The following is a 24,596-nucleotide window of genomic DNA, read 5'->3' as shown; positions in this document are numbered from 1 at the left end:
CAGGACTTGGCAACACTGGGACTCAGGCCAGTTTTGCCAGGAAAAGTCCAAAGGATTCGCCGGTTATGCACGCTTTCGAGAGACACATGAAAGGAATGCTTACAATGTTTGGGATAATGCCAAAAGAGCTTTTCTGTACTGTGACGTCAATGTGCCAAGGGATTAATTCACTCTATAGTCTTACATAATCAGATCTATAGTCTATAGTCTCAAATATACTTCAAAATCAAGTCAGAGAGAGCTGGTGCAAACATACTGTATCCACATCATATGATCACATGCTTTCTTAAAGGTCCCGTTCTTCGTGATCCCATGTTTCAAACTTTAGTTAGTGTGTAATGTTGTTGTTAGAGTATAAATAAAATCTGTTAAATTTTAAAGCTCAAAGTTCAATGCCAAGCGAGATATTTTGTTTAACAGAAGTCGCCTACATCAAACGGCCAGTTTGGACTACATCCCTCTACTTCCTTCTTTAATGACGTCACTAAAACAGATTTTTGACTAACCTCCGCCCACAGGAATACACAAGAGTTGCGTTTGTAGAGTGTGTTTGTCACCATGTCGTCGAAACGCTGTTATTTTCATCCCGCAGTCCAATCACCGGGTCTGATTCCGGCTCAAATTGATAGGGTAAAATTAAAGACATGTTTACAATAACACTGAGCGCGTGCATCTCCACGTTATGGTAAGAGGCGTGACCTTTCCGGGCAAGATGCGCTAAACTGCTGTCCAATCACAACACAGGAACCGCTGGCACAATCAGAACTCGTTACGTATTTCTGAAGGAGGGACTTCATAGAACAAGGAAGTCATCAGCCCGTTTTTATGACAGTGGAAACAGCGGTATACAGATAAGTAAATTATGTGAAAAATACTGTGTTTTTTTACACGCGAAACATGAACACGTTATATTGCACACACAATCAAAGCTTCAAAAAACCACGAAAAACGGGACCTTTAACTGCAGCTTTCTCACCGGTTATTTTTGTTGTGTGTTTTGTTACTGAGAGGAAAGCGCGCATAACATATTTACATATTCATCTAAATGTCGCTCTAAGCAGCGTGGATGGAGCCTGGATGTTCAATGCAAGGTATTTACTTCTAAACAAAGAATGAAAAAGAATCAGGGCCTTGAATCACATTCAGTCTCTTGTACGTTACGTGTGCACGACTTCGAGCAAGAGCATTAAGTTGCTGGCTGCAGTTCACTTAACGGCCACCGGTGTCGCTAAAAACAAGGGTTTCTGAATTCTACATATAGCCCCTTTAAAGTGTCGAGAAACATTTCAGCACACGTCGGATCACGAAAAAAACAAAAGGTAGAACATAGAAAGCCTGAGTGGCGAAGCGTGACGACAAAATTCTTAGTTTTATTTTTCTTCAAAGGAATTAAGGGTCTCACAAATGCACTACAGTTCAAAGTTGAATGCACCAAAATGCACAAAAATATTATATTCCATTTTTTAATCACTACACAAATACCTTCAGGTTAATACATAAATAAAGGCAGAGCCATTTGTATTCTGCGTTGAATATATATATATATATATATGATCAATGCGCTTATGCATTTTTAATCGCTTTTATTCAATGCAGTCTTATGAAAAATGTGATGTTGACGTGACGTTTATTTCAAACCGGAAACCAAAAATTATGTGCAAAAAAACATCGTGTTTCATGACATTTTAATTGTTATCGAATCATGTTTAGATTCAACAATGGGTTGAAATAAACAAGTAAATAAAAGCACAGCAAGCTAAATTATCATCAATTTGTGTATCCTAATTTTAAAATGTTTTATTTCCCTATTTTTAAGGTGGTTTCACACATTTGCTTCCTCCTGTTTAGTAGCACACCTACATGAAAAACATCAACCAAGTGCATTTCCCATATGCCCCATCTCAGACTCCAAGATGAACTCACATAACAGTTTCAAAATATCAATTGCAAAAAATAGTCTGGAAATATGCAATTGAAATTCTTCAACGGCAATAATTTGACCAAATTCAATAAATATAGCCAATTTAAGTAGAATATTACAATTAACCAGCCTATACATAAGACCTGCATTTGCATATACATGTCATTATTGTGACTCCAGATTCTATCAGTCTATATTCTAACAAAGGCCTGCCGTCACTGCAAACAGGACATATGATGCAGGACTGCGAGTGATGCAGGAAAAACATGGATGGATCTGGTAAACACCGGAGAAATCCTGCCGTTAACGAGTCTGATCGTTCTCGCGCGCACCGCCAATCGTGACTGATCATTTATTTTCCTTTGCCACAAAGGCATCGACTTCATTAACCTTCATAGCGATCAATATTCATCACCCCACCCTTCAGGTTCCCGCATCAACAACATCTCCCACCGACCTACCATTCCGTGCCAGCTGCCCGTCCGACGTTCCCGGTCCGGTGACAGTCCAGTTCTGTTCAGTTCAAAACATGCCGGTAGGCGACGGTTTTAAAGACCACTGTGAGGACGAATCAAACAGATATAAAGAAAGAAATGTGGTTGAAATAAAAAGAGAAGGATTAAAGCCTGAGTTTGCGATGCTGAATCACTGCGCGCTCACCATTGTGCTGCAGGATGCTGCCTGTACCATTATGGATCCTACCAGCGTAGGGATGGGATGGGAAGGGGAGGGGGTGCGGGAGACGGGTTGCCGTAGCAACCGGAGGGAGCACACGATGACGTCAAAGCCCAGAGCGGTCTCATAGGAGTGAGGAGATGGAGAGGAGCGGCGCTCTGATCTCGCATCTGTAGATTGGTGGGCCCTTGCGCACATGACCGCCGACTGCGTGTTTGGAGGCGGGCGGAGAAAAAGCAGCCAGCTTCACAGAGCTTTCGGTTCATTTGGAACAATCGGTTCGTTCGAACGACTCTTTCCGGTGAATCAGTTCAAAGGAATCGATTCGCACATTCTTTCGAATCATTCGTCAAAAAATGACCCCACGCACGATATTAGGATATTATTTCTGATATTAAAGGATTAGTTCACTTTCAAATTAAAGTTTCCTGATAATTTACTCACCCTCATGTCATCCAAGATGTTCATGTCTTTCTTTCTTCAGTCGAAAAGAAATTAAGGTTTTTGATGAAAACATTCCAGGATGATTCTCCATATAGTGGACTTCAATGGCCTCCAAACGGTTGAAGGTCAAAATTACAGTTTCAGTGCAGCTTCAAAGCGTTCTACACGATCCCAGACGAGGAATGAGGGTCTTATCTAGAGAAACCATTGCTCATTTTCTTAAAATAAATAAATAAATAAATTATTTTAACAATAGTTTTTAACAAAAAAGTTTTAACAATAAATGCTCATCTTGAACTAGCTCTTTTCTTCTTCTCTATTAAAATTCTGGCAGTGTAGACACTGCTAAGTGTATTACTGCCCTCGGCCTCCACAGGTCAAAGTTTGAAGTGCAAGTGCAAGTATAGTGCAAGTATATAACAATTAGTTCAGACTTTGACCTGTGGAGGGCAGTAATACACTTAGCAGTTTCTACACTGCCAGAATTTTAATAGAGATGAAGAAGAGAGCTAGTTCAAGATGAGCATTTATGGTTAAAACATATAAAATTTTAAATTTTTTTTAGAAAATGAGATTTTCTAGATAAGACCCTTATTTCTCGTCTGGGATTGCTGTAAATGAGCGAGTAAATTATCAGGAAATTTTAATTAGAAAGTAAACTAATCCTTTAACCTAAGCACTAGGCAACATGAACTAATTAATAGCCTATAGTAATAAAACAACATGGAAAGTCCCCCTGTATTCAATAAGTAGACATATTTAGATCACCAAAATGACATATTTAAATGTTTTTCAGGTGAAAAAAAAATTCTTCATGCCTTAAAATAGCTTGAATGTAACTCTAAACCCTTTCATTTAGGTTTTGCGGATCTATGAATATGCTAATTAGCCCCGCCTCCTCATACTCATGAGCTCAGAGATCCACTCGGTCAACTTTTACTGAGGTAAACGCTGCACAATGGTATCGCTTTTTACAACGTCGGAGACATAGCGGTATTTAATATGATTAGCCTTTTGCTTGACTATGTTATCAAACAGCTAACAATGTGTTGCTAATGTTACACGACTCCCATGCTTCAGAGCGGCCATAGTTATTGATATGCTAAAGCCCGTCTGCACTGACATGATTGGTTACAAGGTAGTTTGTGACGCAAGAAACACCAGCAATTTCAAACCGCGTTTTTAGATCACTGCAGTTTTAAAGAGAAAAAACTCAGCAATGGTGTTGACTTATGAATTTTGCACATGGTTCATCTTGAAACATGTTAAAACACCAAATAGACATATAACTAACATTAAAAACTTGATTTTCACCACAGGGGGACTTTAAGATTTTTTAACAGTGCTAAAAAACAGTAAATTTATATATAGGCCTTATTTAATTTGAAAATTTATGAGTTTATGCCAATTAATTTTCCAATATGCTCAAATAAATTAAATTTTAAATGTTACGTAATTTATTATTTCAACACATTTCTTCTCCAAATGCTTAGAAAATAAAGCGTATTATTTTATGTGATATTTTAATATCACAGTTCTGTGGGAAAAGAGTCAGAATTGCAGGATATAAACTCAAAACATATCTCACAATTCTGTTTTTCCTTCTAAGAATTGTGAGATATAAACGCAGAACCGTCATTTTCTGCCGCAAGGTAGGCTCCGCCCACAAAAAAAAACGTCATTGTTGTTTGCAAACACAAAATAGGTCTATAAGGTACCTCAGGGATGATGTGTTTTTGTAGGCAAAACCTGGAAGCGAGTTAGCATTTTAGGACTTCCGGTTCCATTGCCCTAAAGTCTATAGGTGCGTCCCAATTCGCGTACTTGTGCACTATTCTATGACGTTTTTAAGTATAAATAGTGCGAGTAGTGCATTCACACTGAAAATTCCAAAAAGAAAAAGTGTACTTTAAATACCCGGATGATGCACTAAATTAACGGAAAAAACGAAGTGTGGAATGTTGGACACTTTGTGCACTCGACTGTCGCAGCTTACGTAGTGGAGGGGAAGGGAGGATCGGACTCTGTTGTAAAATGACAAAATAACCTTATACAATTCACGCACTACATGGATGAGTGCATAGTGCACAAGTACATAGTGCATGAGTGCATAGTGTATAGTGCGTCATTTGGGACGCAACTTATGGGTTTTTTGAATGGGTTTTTGCTAAATCGCCTGAAATAATGTCTGTGGTTAACAAAGCCTCTAAATATTTTCACGATTTGATTTATGACATAAAACACACCAGTTATAACCCACTTGTGATTTCTTTAAACCGTTATTGTGTCTTAAAAACAGCGGTTGCTAACAAGTTGCTAAAAGCGACTCCTTTGGCGGGGACTTTAGACGTCATCACGACAAACAGGACATTTGGACAGAATTTCTCATGAAAAAGTGGATAAGTATTCATACACAGCGCAGATCATAATCAGCGAGCATGTTTTTAAATAAAGTTGTTTTTTTAAATAAAGTTTGAGGAAGCTTGGTGGTGACGACGTTGATCCGCGACCATGGTGTGCTGTAGTCCGTTTATAGCTGTTAGCTTTTTATATCTGACGACTTTATTTAGGCTTCAAAATGTATAAATGTTGTGTTAACTTATAAAGATTATCTTGATAGACAAAACGTGTAAGTGTCATAACCCTTTGTTAAACACAGAGCTTATTTTTTTGCGATTTTCCAAACGTCTATGGGAAAAATGCATAGGCTTTCGATCGAGGGAACCCATGCGCCGATAACTTCCGGGTTGGCCATCAAAAACACGTCATCCCTGAGGTACTTTATTGAACTAGCAATATTACAGCTCAACTGTCTCACATTTTGTGACAGAACAAGCAAAGTTCTTCCAGCGTCTGGACATCTGTAAATATTGACCAAGCCTGCATTTGTGCCTTTTAGAAGACAAATACCTCACAATGACCGTGCCAGAGTGAAGTGGTCCACTTTGGAAATCAAGAGCACTCGAGAAAATCTTTACGTAATATCATTATGGAAATTATCGACTTACTCTGCAGACACTGCCGATGCTGTGCAGGGAAAGTTATGAGCCTGTTCACATAATCAATCCACATAAACACAACTGTGTTTAACATTTAATCTCCTATTGTTGAATTTCCATCTTCCAGATGCAGTATTTGCTTCGTACACTAATACACTCTGTTACACTCAGCAGAGTGGAACATAAAAAGGCTTTCAGTGTTTTCGAGGAGAATCAGATACATATTTCATGATTGTTGGAGAACATGGCTCCATTTTGATGTTGGTGAAGTTCTTAATATTTATTCCACAAAAAAAAAAAAATCAACAAACTGCAATTCATATTCAAGAATGAGTGAATATGATTTGTTATAAAGAATTCTTTAAAATCCTCCTGTGCAAAGAGAAATGACTTTTTATAATGACACTAAAATTCCACTAGGGGGCGTGTCTTGCCTTATAAACGCAAAAGCATCAGAACACTCAGTGGAAGGAAGCCATTAAAGCTGAATTACTTCCTGACAAACTTAGAATTGACCTCTGGCTATTGAAAGCCACCTTTCAAGTGCTGAGTGATGCTGATAAGATAATCTCTGACTTTTATATTTCTCTGTTTATGTTTATGGGGGTAACTTTCTCTAAATAATTATTAGTCAGTTGTATGTATTTGGGCTGACCATCGAAACAAAGTGTTATCTTGAATTATTTTTATGTTTTTGAAAGAAGATTCTGCTCATCAAGGATGCATTTGTGTCACATGATCCTTCAGAAATCAATAGGCTTGCTCGAGATGCGTCGGCGTTGCTTAGACCGATCGGCGTATGACATCAAAGTACAGCAAGAGCGATTGGAGACTCCTTATATGCTAATTTGGTGCTAAAAAAACCTTTTATTATTATTATTATCAGTGTTGAAAATAGTAAACCAAACTAAACATACTGAATCTGAGAGAGTCAGTGGCTTATGTGATCTGCAAGCCACTGCATCTGGACTTTAACCCTGGAGTTCAGCTTCTTATGTAAAGTATACATAAACAGTACAAATCAGATGTATGAGATCAGATGGATTAAAGCCTATTCAGCTTATGCCTTTAACTGGGCCTTTAGGGAGCAAAAGAACAACATTAGTTGTTATAGTACAACTTTAGAGTCAAAAACAATACAGTTCTGTCGAAAACTCGAATCTCTTTGGGACATGCTGTTTTACTCAGGGCCCTCAGAGGTGTAGCAAAAGTGCATGTGGAAGCATATTTGCAAAACCAGGGCATGCAATTACCAAACCCACCAATCTAGCCTGTCTTTCCCTCCCCTTTTCCTTTCCGGCATCCCCACAGAGGTTTTAATGGCCTGGTCGGGAGCCAGGAGAGCTCTGTGCTGCTTTGCCCTGTAGGTACAAACCTCAAAAGCCCTGGATAGAGAAAGCCTGCCGTCACTCGCCATTAAGTCGTGGTGGAACATTTTCAGACATCATAAACAAATAAAATGCAAACAGACAAGGAATATCCCATTCTCTAAAAGTTAATGACCTACAAAAAAAATAACGAGGAAAGCTGATAATTTGTGAAAAAAGGAGACTTGTTCTGAAAGTGTTTCTTCTATTGGTTCTCTGGGGGATTCCGAAAAAATTCTTCTATAGAGAAGTCATAAACTAAACAGTTCCAAGATTAATCACAGTATCAAATTTGAATTTTGAAGCAAGAAAGCATAACTACATTAAGTTTGACCTACTCCTTCTCTATAAATACAGAAAAAAAAATTACAGTAAAAGACTGTAAAAATGCTACAGTAAAAACCTGGTTGGTTAAAAGTAAGTTTCCTTAAAGGTGCAATAGGTGATTCTCTACAGAAACATTTAATCATTTTAATCTTTAATATCATCTGTGGAAGATGTAGGACCATAAAATGTTTGTTCAACCATTACATTCGGTCCAAATGAAATGAAAGCATGTGTTCCCTGTCAGTCAACGTGTGTTTGCATACCACTGTGCAGCTTGTTCATGCAGACATCATACGTCATCAGCGTGTTTGCGGACGCTGTGCAGACACAGCGAGAATGGCAGGCAAACAGCAACAGCCTAAACTTCAGTTTAGTAGTACTGTTGCTCATTGTACTGTAAAGTTTCTCACCGGTGAATGACACATGATGTAATCCAATAACGCTGTCTCTGGTCATGTGTGCGTTTATGTGTTTTGGAGGAGGCGTGGCTTTGGACGGCGCTTTGCCGGGAGGATGGGACGTACGCTTTCAATGCTAGCAGGCTAAAGTTAGCATTTCTCAGATCACCTATTGCACCTTTAATAACTGTAATAGATCTAACCGTACATTTACTGTAATTTTACAGTAAATTACTGTTAAATTAACCGTTTTTGGAAGTGAAAAAGAACAAGTCATTGTATAATTTAAGTCTGATTTATACTTCTACGTCGTTGTCTGCGTCAGATTTTTCTTTTTGACCTGAGGGAGGGGTTCTAGCAGACCAATCACAGCGCTTGCGGTCTATGTAGAATTGACAAAAAAAAAAAAGTTTTTACTGTAAATTTAAGTTAAATCTGCAAAATCTAAAATGCTGCTACCGCATTATTTATAGTAAATTTCGGGCAACCACAGCTGCCTGGTTTTTTACTGTAAATTTCATAGGTTTTTTTTTTTTTTTTCAGTAATAAAAGACAAGTTTCTTACAAATCCCTGTCCTCAGCTCTCTCTACAATCATTGGATCCTGTCGATACTGTAGCTGGTTGAATCTGTTTCTCTCTTTCCCCCATTATTGATGTATTCGGGCTTAGTTTTAAAGATGTACTGTTTCCAGTACTACTCTTATAACATTTTGGAATGGCTGTGTTGATGGTCTGTTGGGGAATAAGATTCAGAAACCATCTCATAAATCTTTAATCACAAATAAAATAAAAGAAAATCTCTTAAACTCATTTATAAACATTACCCTTGCAATTACAATCTTGTAAACAGATGTATTTGTCATATTGATATATTTTGTACAGTTTGTGGTTTACATGCTGAAACTGATTTATTTTGGAGTTGTCCTCATTTAGCTTATTTTTGGTCAATTTTCTCTTCATTTATTAAGGGTCACATCATGCCCAGTTTTCAACTGTTTATTCATTTTCTCACTTATGACTTGTCTTTTCATTCAATTAATCTGCTAATTCAGCTAAATTTAGTGTACATATATGTCAATATGGGGAAAATGGTATTGTATTTCCATTCACTTCATGTCCCATATTCCTCATCTAATTCTTCATATCCTGCTCCTCAGGGCCCTCCTGTTCAGTCTAGCCACCACCTCCTCTTGCCCCACTTTTTGGAGGTGGGCAATTCAGGCCCAAAAACAAAAATCCAGCGGTCTGTTTTAAAATAGCACTCATTCTGCCTTTCTCCGGATTCTGTTTTAGAGGAAGAAATGTCAAAGCTGTAGCGCAGTACCTCAGAGTGACATTTGGTTCATCCGAACCCTGCTATTTGTGGCTTGAAACTCAGTTTTCCCCCGTTAGTCATATGAACAGTGCTAACTCACTGCGCACACACCCTTACTTTCCTACATCAGACATGTTATACCATTATGCATTTTGAAAAGACATTTTCAAGACCCTGTTTAAGTGCTCCAGAAATGTTTTAATGAAAGCATTAAAGTAAAATAAATCTTTCTGATCAAAACAATATGTATGCAACAACCTATAACCTCTTGCAGGGGTCACATGCAGACATGTGTGTGGTGATCCCTATGGCCCCAGGTAAAGTAGGAAGCTCTGCTCAAGTTTAAAAGAAAGACTTCCAGGGTCAATAATGGCACAGAGTGAGGGAAAGGAGCGTGAAGGGAAGAGGACTGGAGATGAGTTGGGATGGGAGGAGGGGTGGAGGTGGAATTCTGTGGTTGGAGTACTAAACTCTCATTCCTCAGTAGCTCTCAGGCAACACACGGCAAGCATTAGGGAGCATGACTGACCCCAGAACAGAATTTCAAGTGAAGTGTTACAGTGTGAACTCTTAAAACACAACCTAGCAATATTTCTTCTTTCTCCTAATGGGAGATCAATGATGATAAAGGATTACCTACTTGGATTCTTCACAATATTTTGCAACTGAAAAAAATGTATATAAGTAGCACGGGTATATTTGTAGCAATAGCCAACAATACATTGTATAGGTCAAAATTTTTTATTTTTCTTTTATGCCAAAAATCATTAGGATATTAAGTAAAGATCATGTTCCATGAAGATATTTTTTAAATTTCCTACTGTAAATATATCAAAAATGTATTGTGAGTGGATATGCATTGCTAAGGACTTCATTTGGATAACTTTAAAGGCGATTTTCTTAATATTTAGATTTATTTATTTATTTATATATTTTTTGCACCCTCAGATTCCAGATTTTCAAATAGTTGTATCTCGGCAAAACATTGTCCTAAAAAACCTGCATATTTATATTATGTATAAATCTCAATTTTATGACTGGTGTTGTGGTCCAGGGTCAAAATGAAGCTAAAAGAATGAAAAAATATGTTATTTTTCATATTTATATCACCCAACTTTAAAAAAAAAAATGAAATTGTACTTAAAGTGAACACAATACTGTAAAAAAAAAAATATTGTCATGATTTGTTATCACAACTTTTTTTTCTTTTGTCAAATCAACTTAGATAATTATTGTGGTACATATAACATAATATTTTGAGTTTCTATATATTAAAACAACCTCTTTCATTGTATTAACTCAAATGTTTAATTTCAATGAACTCAGAATTTTAAGGCAACCAGGTAACTTACTTTTTTAAGTTAAATGAACAATAATGTTTTACAGTGTGTAAAGTTTCATAACAAATATCATCAAATTATCCTGTAATTTAATATTTTGCCACTTTGATTATTGATTATTTTTTAAGGATTATGTTATGTAGGCTATTCATAGAAAAACATTTGTTTTACACATACACAAAAGTGCTTTATTTAAATATTCTGATTTTATATTTTAATATACATTTGACAAAAAGGGTTTAGTTACCAGCCAACTAAACATTTAATCAATTTAAAAAAAATGAGTCATCTTCTGAAGAGTCTATCACATCTTTCACATTTTGAAAAGGCTAAAATTGTGAATTTATTTTTAATTAAATCAAATTTGCATCACATTTGTTGTTAAATAGCTTGGTTAGGCCTTATCGCTTAATATGCAAATATGTGGGTATTTAATGAGATACGTCACATTTAAAAGTTTAAAGGGGTAAGGATAAGGAAAACCTACACGCAAACCTGTGCATTTCTTCAAATGTTTTGTTTTTGTTGCCTTACATATCTGGATGCGTGGCCACCGTGGACTGCGCCTCACTATAACAACTTTTCGTGGTATTTTCCTCCCAGTCGAGGACAGTTTCTATAGAGACGCCTCTTGTTGCTGGTGTGACGGTTCCTGCTCCGGTGGAAAGTAACCAATGAGCGGCAGGAGTGCGGTGTCTGGTTACTCCCTCTCTCCAGCGAGCAGGAGGGCTCAGAGACGGAGAGAGATCTGAACCTCTCGGGCTGGAAGGGTGACTCGGCTTCCCAAAGGAACTAAAGACGCGCTGCCTGTTTTCAGCCGCGTAAAAGATATTCTCCGTTTACTCGCAGTCTGCAAGATTTTACGCATTAACCTTTAAGGACAATCCAAGGAGTCCGAGTTACTTTTTTTTTTTTAAATGGAGATTATGGACTTTACGGTCGAAGTAGATCTTATGAAGTAAAACCTGTTGCCAGTTCGACCCGGGCTGGTTTTCCATTTCAGGTTTGCTGGTGGATGTGATGCTGGACTCTTGTTTGCGCACTGGCTGGTAGTTGGAGCGAAGTTTGAAGTTGTAGGCCACTTATTTGCGAGGTAAGTTTTTGTTTTTACATCAATACTTTGTTGAGTTTGATGCTGCTGCTTGCAAAGTTTACCAGCTTTTATATTGGTCTATGAACGGCGCAAGTAGCTTTACACACCATGAGGCACCAGGCTTTGGATTAGGAAAGGTTAATGTGTGTATTCGAGCAAAAATGCGACTTTTATTCGAACTTTATTCGAGTTTCATTATCACAGCCTACAGTAAATTTCAAGAAGGCGTTATATGTGTAAAAATACAAAATGTGTGAAATGTTACAGTGTTGGATGGTGAAGCACCGCAGGTGTTTTCCTGATGGTCACTGGTCCACATGAGGGTCTTTTTGGATAGTTTTGTGCCTTTCAACATGCAATTTCAGTCAGTAATAGTGACGTTAAAGACTTTTTTATCTTTATTTGGTATAATTATTGTAGGCGTGTCATTGTTTTGGTCATTGTAGCATGACCGCCAAATCATCACACTGCAAGTCTAATGTCATGGATTTAGTATATAAAACATGTCTGAATGTGATACTACTACAGTAGATACAAACTAACAGTAAAGTACCATGGTATTTCTTGCTAGAAACAAATTCCATACTAATTTGACGACCATTGTACATGGATATGATAATCTTTCATACATTATGATGGTAATGAAAGAGAGAATTTTAATATTATGTCCAGGCCTAGTAAAGTCTATTCTAGTTGAGTGATGCTCTCAATCTAGTAATTCTATGGATTATTATCTGACATAGAAATCCGCATCTCTATAAAATAATTTGAATAAAATCCAGAAATCATAAATGACCTGAAAGTAATGTATAAAGCATGGCTGCATTTAGTACAATAGTATTATCATCCCAGACCATTACCATACCTCCACAGTACTTTTTGCAAAAGTTAGAAGGTTGTACTCTGCTTTTCATATCCTAATGACCATCATCATGAGTTTGAGGAACCTTTCATCCCCATGCACTTCAGCTCTCCAAAGCTGTCATTTGAGAGCTGAAACTTGTCATTTTTAGTCTGTTTATATCTCACGATGCCACTCCTGATCTAATGGCAGGCGGAACTGTCTCTTTCCAGTGTAAACATGAGAAGTTCTTATGAAATTATGCTGTGTGGTTTACAGTTCACAGAATTACCAGTGAAAGAGAAGGTTCTTCCACAGAGGAATGTTCCTGACACTGAGGGTGTCTGATTCATCCAGCCATAGTTATAGGGGCCAATACAAGTTCTTGTTTTCTTTTGTGCGGTGGTCCGAAGGTTTGTTTTATCCTCTGCACTGAGCTCAATGGATCTTTTGTTTCATGTCTCTATTGCAGTTCATACAGTCCAGGCACTGCTTGCATCTGGGTTGTGTGAATCTGGCTCGGTAGTCTTGCCTAGCTAAACATCTCAAAGTTCGTTTGTTCAGGACAGGAGATGGTTTAGACTTAGCCACCGTGACATCAAAATTGACTTTTTTTTTTAATGGAATATTGTGGTATTCATTATAAGTGGAGTATCCATGCACATCAGTATTTTTTAAATTCATTTGCCCTCATAACTTCGTGAATCAAAATAACTTCCCCTCCCTCTTATACATTTCTTCTTTTCTTATGTTTACTGACGTGAGGTCGGAACAACCTGTCACTCACATGAGATCACAGCAAAAGCAAATCACAACCATCTAATGATCCAATTAAGTCTCGATGGGCAAAATCAATGCTGCATCCCAAATCGAATACCTCCCTACTGTATAGTATGCGTAAAACAGTATGCAAAAAGATATGTCCAAATACATAAGCTGTGTCCCAATTCAGAGGCTGCATCCTTCAAAAGCTGTGAAGATTGGACCGAGCGTTGTTAAATGCAACGGTATAGCTTACTTAGGATTTCTAGGATTGTTCTTGTCACATAGTAACCGTGACAGCTGCCGTTGATGAGTGGAAGTAACAACTTTTTTGAAAGTTATATCTATTAAACTGTCTGTAAACAAAACAGTGTTCACAAACGGTCTAAATATGTTCACCATGGTCCATTTCTGTATATAATAAAGAGTATAAACTATATATAATCACATAAGATATAAGTCCAGTTGTTGTTTTTGTGTTTTTTTTACATTTGTATTATTAGATATTCAAGTAAGTTGAAACCCTGTACTTGCGTTTAAATGTGTAATTCAAAAATTTCTCTCCAAAAAAATTCTGTCATCACTGTCGCACAATGAATTCTGGGGTTAGCAAGGCTGCAAAGGATCCATCTGTTTTTCCTTCATTTAATGGCAAATGAAAGATGTGTTTGGAGGCTGTATTTGAAGGAGCCTTCGAATTGGGACGGCCTTCGTTGTGCTGCGTTGACGCAGTTGGCCTTTGAAGGATGCAGCCTCTGAATTGGGACGCAGTTATGGAATTCGAAAAACGGTAGGCGAAAAGTCCCCTAACGACTTACTACTACTGCCAAGATTCTGAAGTGTGCATTCGATGGACACTTTACTATCCTGTGAGGCCATGGGAGAGGATTTATGAGAGGATCTAAGGTGTCCCCTGAATGTGTCTGTGAAGTTTCAGCTCAAAATACCCCATAGATTTTTTTTAATTCATTTTTTTAACTGCCTATTTTGGGGCATAATTAGAAATGCGTTGATTTAGGCTGCGGCCCTTTTAAATATCGCGCTCTCCGCCCCCTCCCGAGCTCTTGACTCTATCATTGCATAAACAAAGTTCACACAGCTAATATAACCCTCAAAATGGATCTTTACAAAGTGTTCGTCATGTATACTGCATGCATACATCGGATTATGTGAGTATAGTATTTATTTTGATGTTTACATTTGATTCTGAATGAGTTTGATAGTATGCTCCGTGGCTAAAGCTAACATTACACACTGTTGGAGAGATTTATAAAGAATGAAGTTGTGTTTACGAATTATACAGACTGCAAGTGTAATGAAAATAACGACGACTCTTGTCTCCGTGAATACAGTAAGAAATGATGGTAACTTTAACCACATTTAACAGTACATTAGCAACATGCTAATGAAACATTTAGAAAGACAATTTACAAATATTACTAAAAATATCATGTTATCATGAATCATGTCAGTTATTATTGCTCCATCTGCCATTTTTTGCTGTTGTCCTTGCTTGCTTACCTAGTCTGATGATTCAGCTGTGCAGTTCCAGACATTAATACTGGCTGCCCTTGTGTAATGCCTTAAACATGAGCTGACATATGCAAATATTGGGGCGTACATATTAATGATCCCGACTGTTATGTAACAGTCAGTGTTATGTTGAGATTCGCCTGTTCTTCAGAGGTCTTTTAAACAAATGAGATTTATATAAGAAGGAGGAAACAATGGTGTTTGAGACTCACTGTATGTCATTTCCATGTACTGAACTCTTGTTATTCAACTATGCCAAGGTAAATTAAATTTTTTATTCTAGGGCACCTTTAAAAAGAATAGCAGTGTCCACACCACAACTATAATGATATCGGCACAGAGAAACAATATCGTTTTAATCACACACACAACTGATGGTTTTCCATCTGATGAACAATAAAAACACTGACAGCCAATCAGAATCCATCCTGCTTTAAAGAGCTTGAGCATTTAAAGCGGCAGACTAAATAAATTGTTGCCATCTGTTGGTTTTGGACTCTAAGTTATCGTTATGGTTATCTTTATAGTTAGCATTCTTGGTGTGAACAAGCATTAAAATATGTCCACACTACAATTATAACGATAACGACACTGAAGAACGATATCATTAGAATTATTTTCAAATGATTTTTCTAGCTGATGAACGATAAAAACATTGACAGCCAATCAGAATCCACTGGACTTTAAAGAGCTTAAGCATTTAAAGTGGCAGACGATGTAATTGCAGTGCACACGTATAATAAATAGAATATCATAACGACACTGAGGAACGGTTTCATTGAAATCACCTTCAGAACTTTTTTTCCAGATTATTAATGATTAAAACATTGACAGCCAATCAGAATCCAATGGACCTTAAAGAGCTTAAGCATTTAAAGCGGCAGACAACAAAACTGCAGTTTGTGCTTATAATAAACAGAACGTCATTGTGCGTTGGTGTGGATGCTAATGTAGTTATTTTTGAACTTCTGCAATTCAGTCCATCAGTTTTAGCCTTGCGTTTTGAGTACTTAGACCGAAATTGGATGGATGTGAAAGTAGGCCGACAGTGAAAGAGGTTTACCTACATCCAGTGGATGAAGTCACCTCTGACTGTCTGAATCCATGTATTTCTGTGTGCTATGAGCCTTTCAGATGGATTATGGCTCTTATTATGTGATGTAACAGCCATTTGGATGGTGCATTTGACAGGTGGGTAAAAAAGGGCGCGAGCATTGGTTTTGCTTGCTTGTGTTTCGTGTGTGTAAATGTTTATTCTGTTTCCTAACATTTGGGTGAACAGGAAGCTTCTGTAGGCGACTTTGATAAAGTGGCACAACATTCTTTGTTGGCCTCTCATTTTACAAAACGAATAACATAAGCATTGTGTCAACGTGTTTTTCGGCTCGTGCTCTGAGGAGATCTTTCTCACTGGATTGAGAAATGTGTTGAACGGAAGTCTCAGTTTTGATGGCCGCCTGGATCATGCCCCACCCTCACACCTTTGATGCTAATTCTGCTCTTTCAGCGTGTTATTTTGTTCTGGCCTGTCTCCACTGAGGAAATTCCATCTCTGCTGAACCGCAGTTCACTGCGCTTTTACACGCCAGGCGCGCACAGCTCAGGTTTTTAGTTCAGCTAAACTCAATCATCTATGTGAGGTGTTTTTCTTTAGAACGTGCATTTGCAATCTCTTTTGCACTCTGCTTTGTGCTTATTCTGAAAAAAAATTTTTAAAAACATTTTCGTCTTTATACTACAGACATATTTATGTTTTTGAGTCAGCGCTGATACATATTTTTAAATGATCTGTTGAAATAAATTGCCTTTTTGGGCACAGAAATAAAGCTTTGATAGTATGATACACTCCTGTTTAAAAGTTTAGGGTCAGTAAGATTCTTTTTAAAGAAATTAATATTTTTATACAACAAGGGTGCATTAAATTATGGAAGCTTGTTTTCACCACTAAATAAAGTAAAAAAAGGTAATTGCGACTTTTTATCTCACAATTTTGACTTTTCTTCTCGCAAGTGCGAGATTTAAACTCACAATTGCGTGTTATAAAGTCAGAATTGCAAGATAAAAAGTCACAATTATCATGCAATTCTGACTTTTTTTTTTAGAATTGCATGATATAAACTTGCAATTGCATCTTATAAATTCAGAATTGCAAGATACAACTTGATATATAAAGTTTTTTTTTCTCTGAATTGCGAGTTTATATCTCACAATTCTGACTTTACTCGCAATTGCATGTTATAAAGTCAGAATTGTGAGATAGGCCTATAAACTCACGTCAGTCTTTTTACCATCACAATTGGACATTATAACATGCAATTGCGAGTTTATATCTCACAATTCTGACTTTATAGCCTTACTCGCAGTTCTAAATGTATATCACACACTTCTGACTTTATAACTCGCAATTCTGACTTTATATCACACAATTCTCACGTTATAATTCACAATTGTGAGATTATATCTCGCAATTCAGAGAAAAAAAGTCAGAATTGTGAGATATAAACTCACAATTGTGAGAAAAGGTCAGAATTGTGAGATAAAAAGTCGCAATTACCTTTTTTTTATTTCATGACGGAAACAAGCTTCCATGTTAAATTGATCAAAAGTGAGATTAAAGATTTCTGTTTAAAAAAAAAGCTGTTCTTTTGAACTTTCTATTCATCATAGAATCCTGAAGATAAAAAAAAAAAGTATCATGGTTTCCATAAAAATATTGCGCAGCAATATTAACATTGATAATAATAATGTTTTTTGAGCAGCGGATCAGCATATTAGAATGATTGCTCAAAATTCAGCTTTGTCATCATAGGAATAATTATATTTTAACATACAGTGGGTACGGAAAGTATTCAGACCCCCTTACATTTTTCACTCTTTGTTATATTGCACCCATTTGCTAAAATCATTTAAGTTCATTTTTTTCCCTCATTAATGTACACACAGCACCCCATATTGACAGAAAAACACAGAATTGTTGACATTTTTGCAGATTTATTAAAAAAGAAAAACTGAAATATCACATGGTCCTAAGTATTCAGACCCTTTGCTGTGACACTCATATATTTAACTCAGGTGCTGTCCATTTCTTCTGATCATCCTTGAGATGGTTCTACACCTTCATTTGAGTCCATCTGTGTTTGATTATACTGATTGGACTTGATTAGGAAAGCCACACACCTGTCTATATAAGACCTTACAGCTCACAGTGCATGTCAGAGCAAATGAGAATCATGAGGTCAAAGGAACTGCCTGAAGAGCTCAGAGACAGAATTGTGGCAAGGCACAGATCTGGCCAAGGTTACAAAAAAATTTCTGCTGCACTTAAATGTTCCTAAGAACACAGTGGCCTCCATAATCCTTAAATGGAAGACGTTTGGGATGACCAGAATCCTTCCTAGAGCTGGCCGTCCGGCCAAACTGAGCTATCGGGGGAGAAGAGCCTTGGTGAGAGAAGTAAAGAAGAACCCAAAGATCACTGTGGCTGAGCTCCAGAGATGCAGTCGGGAGATGGGAGAAAGTTGTAGAAAGTCAACCATCAATGCAGCCCTCCACCAGTCGGGGCTTTATGGCAGAGTGCCAAGCCTCTCCTCAGTGCAAGACACATGAAAGCCCGCATGGAGTTTGCCAAGATGGTGAGAAATAAGATTCTCTGGTCTGATGAGACCAAGATAGAACTTTTTGGCCTTAATTCTAAGCGGTATGTGTGGAGAAAACCAGGCACTGCTCATCACCTGTCCAATACAGTCCCAACAGTGAAGCATGGTGGTGGCAGCATCATGCAGCGGGGGTGTTTTTCAGCTGCAGGGACAGGATGACTGGTTGCAATCGAGGGAAAGATGAATGCGGCCAAGTACAGGGATATCCTGGACGAAAACCTTCTCCAGAGTGCTCAGGACCTCAGACTGGGCCGAAGGTTTACCTTCCAACAAGACGATGACCCTAAGCACACAGCTAAAATAACGAAGGAGTGGCTTCACAACAACTCCATGGCTGTTCTTGAATGGCCCAGCCAGAGCCCTGACTTAAACCCAACTGAGCATCTCTGGAGAGACCTAAAAATGGCTGTCCACCAACGTTTACCATCCAACCTGACAGAACTGGAGAGGATCTGCAAGGAGGAATGGCAGAGGATCCACAAATCCAGGTGTGAAAAACTTGTTGCATCTTTCCCAAAAAGACTCATGACTGTATTAGATCAAAGGGGTGCTTCTACTAAATACTGAGCAAAGGGTCTGAATACTTAGGACCATGTGATATTTCAGTTTTTCTTTTTTAATAAATCTGCAAAAATGTCAACAATTCTGTGTTTGTCTGTCAATATGGGGTGCTGTGTGTACATTAATGAGGAAAAAAAATGAACTTAAATGATTTTAGCAAATGGCTGCAATATAACAAAGAGTGAAAAATGTAAGGGGGTCTGAATACTTTCCGTACCCACTGTATATTAAAATAGTAAACAGTTATTTTAAATTGTTATAATATTTCACAGTATTACTGTTTTTACTGTATTTTTTATCAAATATATCCATCCTTGGTGAGTGTAGAGATTTCTTTCAAAAACTTTTAAAAAATCTTACTTACCCAAACTTTTGAACAGCAGTGTCATTAGTAACTGTTGTGTTAACACAATGCTTGGGTGGTTGCCAGGGTGTTTTTTTTTTCTTGCTTGGGTTAATTTTCTTTTCTAGGAGTGCAGTAAACAGATCATTCCTTGGATGATTCACATATTTTGGATTTTTTTTTTTCCCAGAATGGGAACTTATTGAAAGCTGGTATATTGTGTGATCTATAAGTAAACCCAACTGGGCTGTTGCCCCAGGCGCAGTGTTTATACGTTTGGCCAAGGCTCAACACGTGGCGGATATTGGTGCGTTTGACCCTGAGTAGCAGCGACGAGTGGGCAGTTTTATTCCGGAGGCCTCTGGGTTTCTCCAGAGCTCTACTTTAGAGGTTTGATTAATCACACCATTGGGAGGAGGAAAAAAGAAACCGCTTGAGGCTCACCCACACTGAACTGGGATCAGAGCCGCCCTGTGTGAATTACAAGCATTACCATTACATAATGGATCACAAAACTGACATTGAATCTGGGGGGGATCTAGCAAACATTGTAGAAATGGTGTTTGGCATTAAAGTACATTGGAAGTTGATGAAATTAGGGCTGCACAATATATCGTACCAGCATCAACATCGAGATGTGTGCAATGTGCATCCAATGCAGGATGTACCATCGTAGTTGATCCATGATCTGTACGAACCAGGTTTGGAACGCATGTGATTCACGGATTAATTGCAAAGTTAAACCATCATAGACTGATTTTTAAGTCCTGTCAGTTTAAACACTCAAGCGAGTTTAAAACATTCATTTTCCTCCACCAGCATCACATAGTGACCTGGCCACTGTTCTGGAAGAGGAATGGCTCAAAATCCCTCTTGCCACTGTGAAGGACTCGGACCTGTCATTCCTGTCAAGATGAATTGATGCTAAAAGGAGGCTCTACACCATACTAACAAATTATTGTTGTCTAAAACCAGGTTTTTCAGTTTCATTGTCCAACCCTGTGTACAGACAACTGTATATCCATTCACAATTGTGCAATGATTTTGCTGGTGATTGTGAATATCACAAAGATTTTAAAGCAGTTTTCATTTGGCTAAATACATTTCATTTAGGAATTTCATGACATCTCTGGTGGAGCTTGTGGAAGAAAGAAGAAGGGAAGAGGCAGAGATGTTTGCCGTAATTCTGTTCCCCATAGCAACCTTGTTATTACTAGAAATGGGAGAAAGTGAAGTAGTAAGGGCCAGGGATGAGTGTAGAAATGGCTTCCTGCGCAATGAACAATCATGATGAACTTGAACAAGCAAAGCAGTGGAATAGGAAAATAGAAATGAAGATCAGGGGTGGGGTCAATCTTTCAGCCAAGTAGTGACTCATCCAGGGTAAAAGGGTGTTCTGCCTCTACCTTGTTAAAGTGTGTTTTGTTTTTGCTGCAGAAAATATGCACAGATTTATCATGGTGCAGTAATCTGGTCCTTCCAGTCGCCTGTGTTACTGCCCCGTATACTGCAGACAGAAGCTTACTGTTCTGATCTGCCTATATCATGAATACTTTTAGAGTTACAGGCATGACAACTGTTCTATGCATTTGAGCTGATGGAAAAAAAGAGAGATACATTTCTAGTTTTATCATTATTTTTTTTCTTTACATATTCCCCTTTAGATTAAAAGATTAAAAAGCATCAGCTGTATGCAAAGTGACCCACATTTGCATTTTGACCTCTGAAAATGTGAACAATTTACCGATTTACTCATGAAGCCACATTAAGATCTCCATATCTCTGGGATTGAGCCATCGAGGGCCTTTAAAAGGAAGATACCAAAAGGAAACTTTAAGAACCAGAATTTAAAAGGATATTAAGATATCTTTCATACTTCTTGAGTTACAGGCATGCAAACTTGTGGCAAAAAAAACACAAGAAGTGCTTTTTGCCATTTTTGTTGGTATAATGAAACAAAGATGGCTAAAAACAACAGATTTTACTAATAGACCTACCAATCTATGTGTAAAAATAAATAATGATACTGCCATCTTTCTAAAGTCATTTTACACCCCTCTAATTTGACTCCAAATTTCAGGTGAAAATGGTCATTTTGAGCCCCTTCTACAAAATAGTGCATTAATCAGTAAATATACATCTGTGACATTTAATATTTTGGCTTTCATCACTTTTTATGTTTGTTTTTCTACAGAAAAAATATTAACAAAATCAAAAATTTGAGCCGGGGACCTTGGACATGGAATGACCCTATACGTACACTATAAAATTATTACATTTTTTGCCCATGCCCATTTGAACACCATCAATAATATTAACATATTCTAGCCTGTTAATTGAATTTTTTTACTCTACTAATTGTGTGATTTTATATGGATAGTTGCTTTTTATTATTCACTTTTTACATGTTTTTTTTGTCCATGGCCTTATCAGTACTGACTCATTTTTTGAGTCCTGGCCCATCAGTTGAGAACTACTGTTTTAATGCTCACTTTTGAAGAACTTAATTGAAGGAAGCATAGTAGCTTCTGTTTTATGTCATACAAGCTTTTTAGGTCTCAATGATCTGTATTTGGAAAATCTGTGTATGAGGCATTCCTGACTCTCAAGTTTTCCTTATTTTTAACAGAGATCAAGTAAGAGAGGGAGAGGTAAGGGGATCCAGCAAAGGATTCTGGGAGTTTGGAGTGTTTTTTTGTATTTTTCGGTCAAAAGCATATCCAAGAAAGATTTTCGGCTCAGCTTACTGGCATCAGGCTGTTTTTAGAATTACAGATGATTTAACTGGGTCCAACCACAGATTAATGTTATGAGAAAATTAAACATCCTCTCTATTGGGCTTTGGTGTTCTGTTGGAAACTGTTACCCCATGCTTTTTCTTTTCTTTCTTTCTTTTTTTAAATGGATTGCTTCTAGAGTTTTATTCTTGAATCTGCATACTGCCAAGTTCTGCAACTAAATGGAAAATACTGAAATGATGACTCCGGTCTCAGGCATTTATGGGAAAAACAGAGTGCTTGTATCATCTGGAAGATGACTTAAAACAAGCGCTGTTCGCCTATCTCATTAACCCTTTGTCTGAATAAAATTGGTGTAGGATTTACTTCGAAACAATTTTCACTCAGAAATTTGTAGTAATTTTCACAAATGGTTGTAAAGAAATGGCAATTAACAAAATGTGGCATTTTGAAGGTGAAGTAGAAAGAGTTTGCAAGACCAGGAAAGTTTGTTTTGGGTAAAGGGGTTTCACCCGCATGTGGAGCGTGATGAAATATCACGTTTCAAAGATTAATCCCTTTAAAATCCTCATTACTGTGACCAGGAAAACCCTGACCATGCTCATTGTTTGTGTTTCCTCAGCTCTCTCGGCACTGAGGGAATAATCTTGGCCTGAATCTACTATCCATTGCAGCTCTTCTTTCAGTACTGTCTAGTTTAAGGGCTTAAAGTTTCACATCTCAGCTCATTGCTGCTGTCCAGAGAAAATCTTAAATATCCATAATTTAAAAGATTCACCTAGATCTTTATGGAAAATAAGCAAAATTGGCTCATTTAAGAAATTCACAACATTGAGCAACTTGGTATATAGCTGTCCACATTTACATAGCAAATCAAAATCAGTGTTCAGTAACATCTTGGGATGCAGGGTTATTATACTTAACTGAAACTAAAACCATAAAAAAAACTTCTCTTCTCTTCTCTTCTGATGTTTACTGGCGCGAGGGCGGGACAACCTGTCACTCACATCAGATCGACCAGTAGCAAACCACAACCAACCAATCAGTTCTCCATGGACAAAATCAAGTTTTTTTTCTTGTTTGAGAAGCCGATTCACTCGAATGTACGTCACAATAGGGAAGAAAAGAATATTGCAACTTCCGGTTCATGTCGATTTAAACTTATTTTATTTTAGCTAAACAACTAAAAGTAAAACTGATATATAAAATTAAATTACTAAAACTTTTAACTAAAATTAAACAAAACAGACAATATAAAAATACTAAATGTTAATATATATATATATATATATATATATATATATATATATATATATATATATAAAATCTCTGATACTATTATGCCTTTTTAATATGTTTGTATATTTTTCTGCAAGAAACTTAAAATTATTAAAGGACATCAGGGAAAACACATTTAAAAATGGCCTTTTTTTTTTTTTTTTTTTTTTTCCAAAGCTTAATATTACAGAAGTAGTTCGAAGTGGTGTTATTTTTGTGTGGTTTTGGTTGTGTGTGTAAAAAAAAAAAAAACCTTCTTGTTCCTCCTCTTGAATCATTTTCCCCAGACACATAAGATTTCACCTCCCTGCAGTCCTATCCTGAGTTTCAGTGCCGCTTGATGCCTTTTAACATTTTTTTGAAATAACTCCCATCATGCATAATGACTGGGAAAAGAAACTTTTCTGAAATTTACATAATTAAATAAACAGCCGGGTGTGAGATCTTACATTGTTAGGAAGGTGTAACATACTGTATGCTACAGTATGTTCGGAATGGAATGCTAGCGTGCTTCATACTGCATGGTTTATATTGTATCCTGTCTGCAGTATGTAACATATTGTTCACACATGACCAAGTTGCATGTGTAATTTGGCTCCCACAATAAGTACAGTTAAAATGCCTTTTTTCAGTGATGGACAGTAACACAGTATTTTTGCTTTGTTTCTGTACTCAAGCATCTGTATGTTATCTAAAAGTGAGTGAGTGAGTGAGTGAGTGAGTAAGTGCATGTTAGAAATCAGGAATGGTTAAGAACATTGTGCTTGGTAACGTATTTCAGCTTCAAACCAAACGGGACTCAGCCGACAAAGTTTAGATCCCGTTTGGCTAGCGCACACTTACCTTACACGTTAGATCCGTAGGTGGAGAGTAGGCGGTCTTTTATGGCTGTTTGAACACATTCAACCACATGAGCATTTCCACTACGAAAACAATCTGGTTGAATGAGGGGACAAGCTCAAAACGTTTTAAACCCCGTTTACACCTGTATTTAGCATTGCCAC

General features: G+C 37.3%; 2 protein-coding genes across 18 annotated transcripts in view; one reads left to right on the top strand and one right to left on the bottom strand.

Moving 5' to 3' along the window:
- The window catches only part of mapk10 (mitogen-activated protein kinase 10), a 92,789-nt gene extending 89,989 nt beyond the window's left edge, over window positions 1-2,800 (bottom strand). For 3 of the 11 annotated variants that reach the window (XM_048165758.1, XM_048165757.1, XM_048165760.1), the window contains exons 1-2: window positions 2,582-2,799; window positions 2,383-2,479 (exon numbers count right to left, since the gene is read on the bottom strand). In XM_048165758.1, coding sequence (XP_048021715.1) covers window positions 2,383-2,385 — 3 coding nt within the window. In that variant the 5' untranslated portion in view covers window positions 2,386-2,479; window positions 2,582-2,799. Of the gene's footprint in view, window positions 1-2,382; window positions 2,480-2,581 lie in introns of all 11 variants that reach the window. The other 8 variants (XM_048165751.1, XM_048165756.1, XM_048165759.1 and 5 more) reach the window with 5 other exon arrangements.
- Window positions 2,801-11,312: 8,512 nt separating this feature from the next.
- ptpn13 (protein tyrosine phosphatase non-receptor type 13) overlaps window positions 11,313-24,596 on the top strand; it is an 87,078-nt gene continuing 73,794 nt past the window's right edge. For 2 of the 7 annotated variants that reach the window (XM_048166923.1, XM_048166919.1), the window contains exon 1: window positions 11,313-11,880. The gene's annotated coding sequence lies outside the window, so the exon portion shown is untranslated. The remainder of the gene's footprint in view (window positions 11,881-24,596) is intronic. The other 5 variants (XM_048166918.1, XM_048166916.1, XM_048166917.1 and 2 more) reach the window with 3 other exon arrangements.

This window comes from Megalobrama amblycephala, linkage group LG18 (assembly GCF_018812025.1).
Source record: "Megalobrama amblycephala isolate DHTTF-2021 linkage group LG18, ASM1881202v1, whole genome shotgun sequence".
NCBI classification, from domain to species: domain Eukaryota; kingdom Metazoa; phylum Chordata; class Actinopteri; order Cypriniformes; family Xenocyprididae; genus Megalobrama; species Megalobrama amblycephala.
This window is presented reverse-complemented; position numbering and strand designations above follow the sequence as displayed.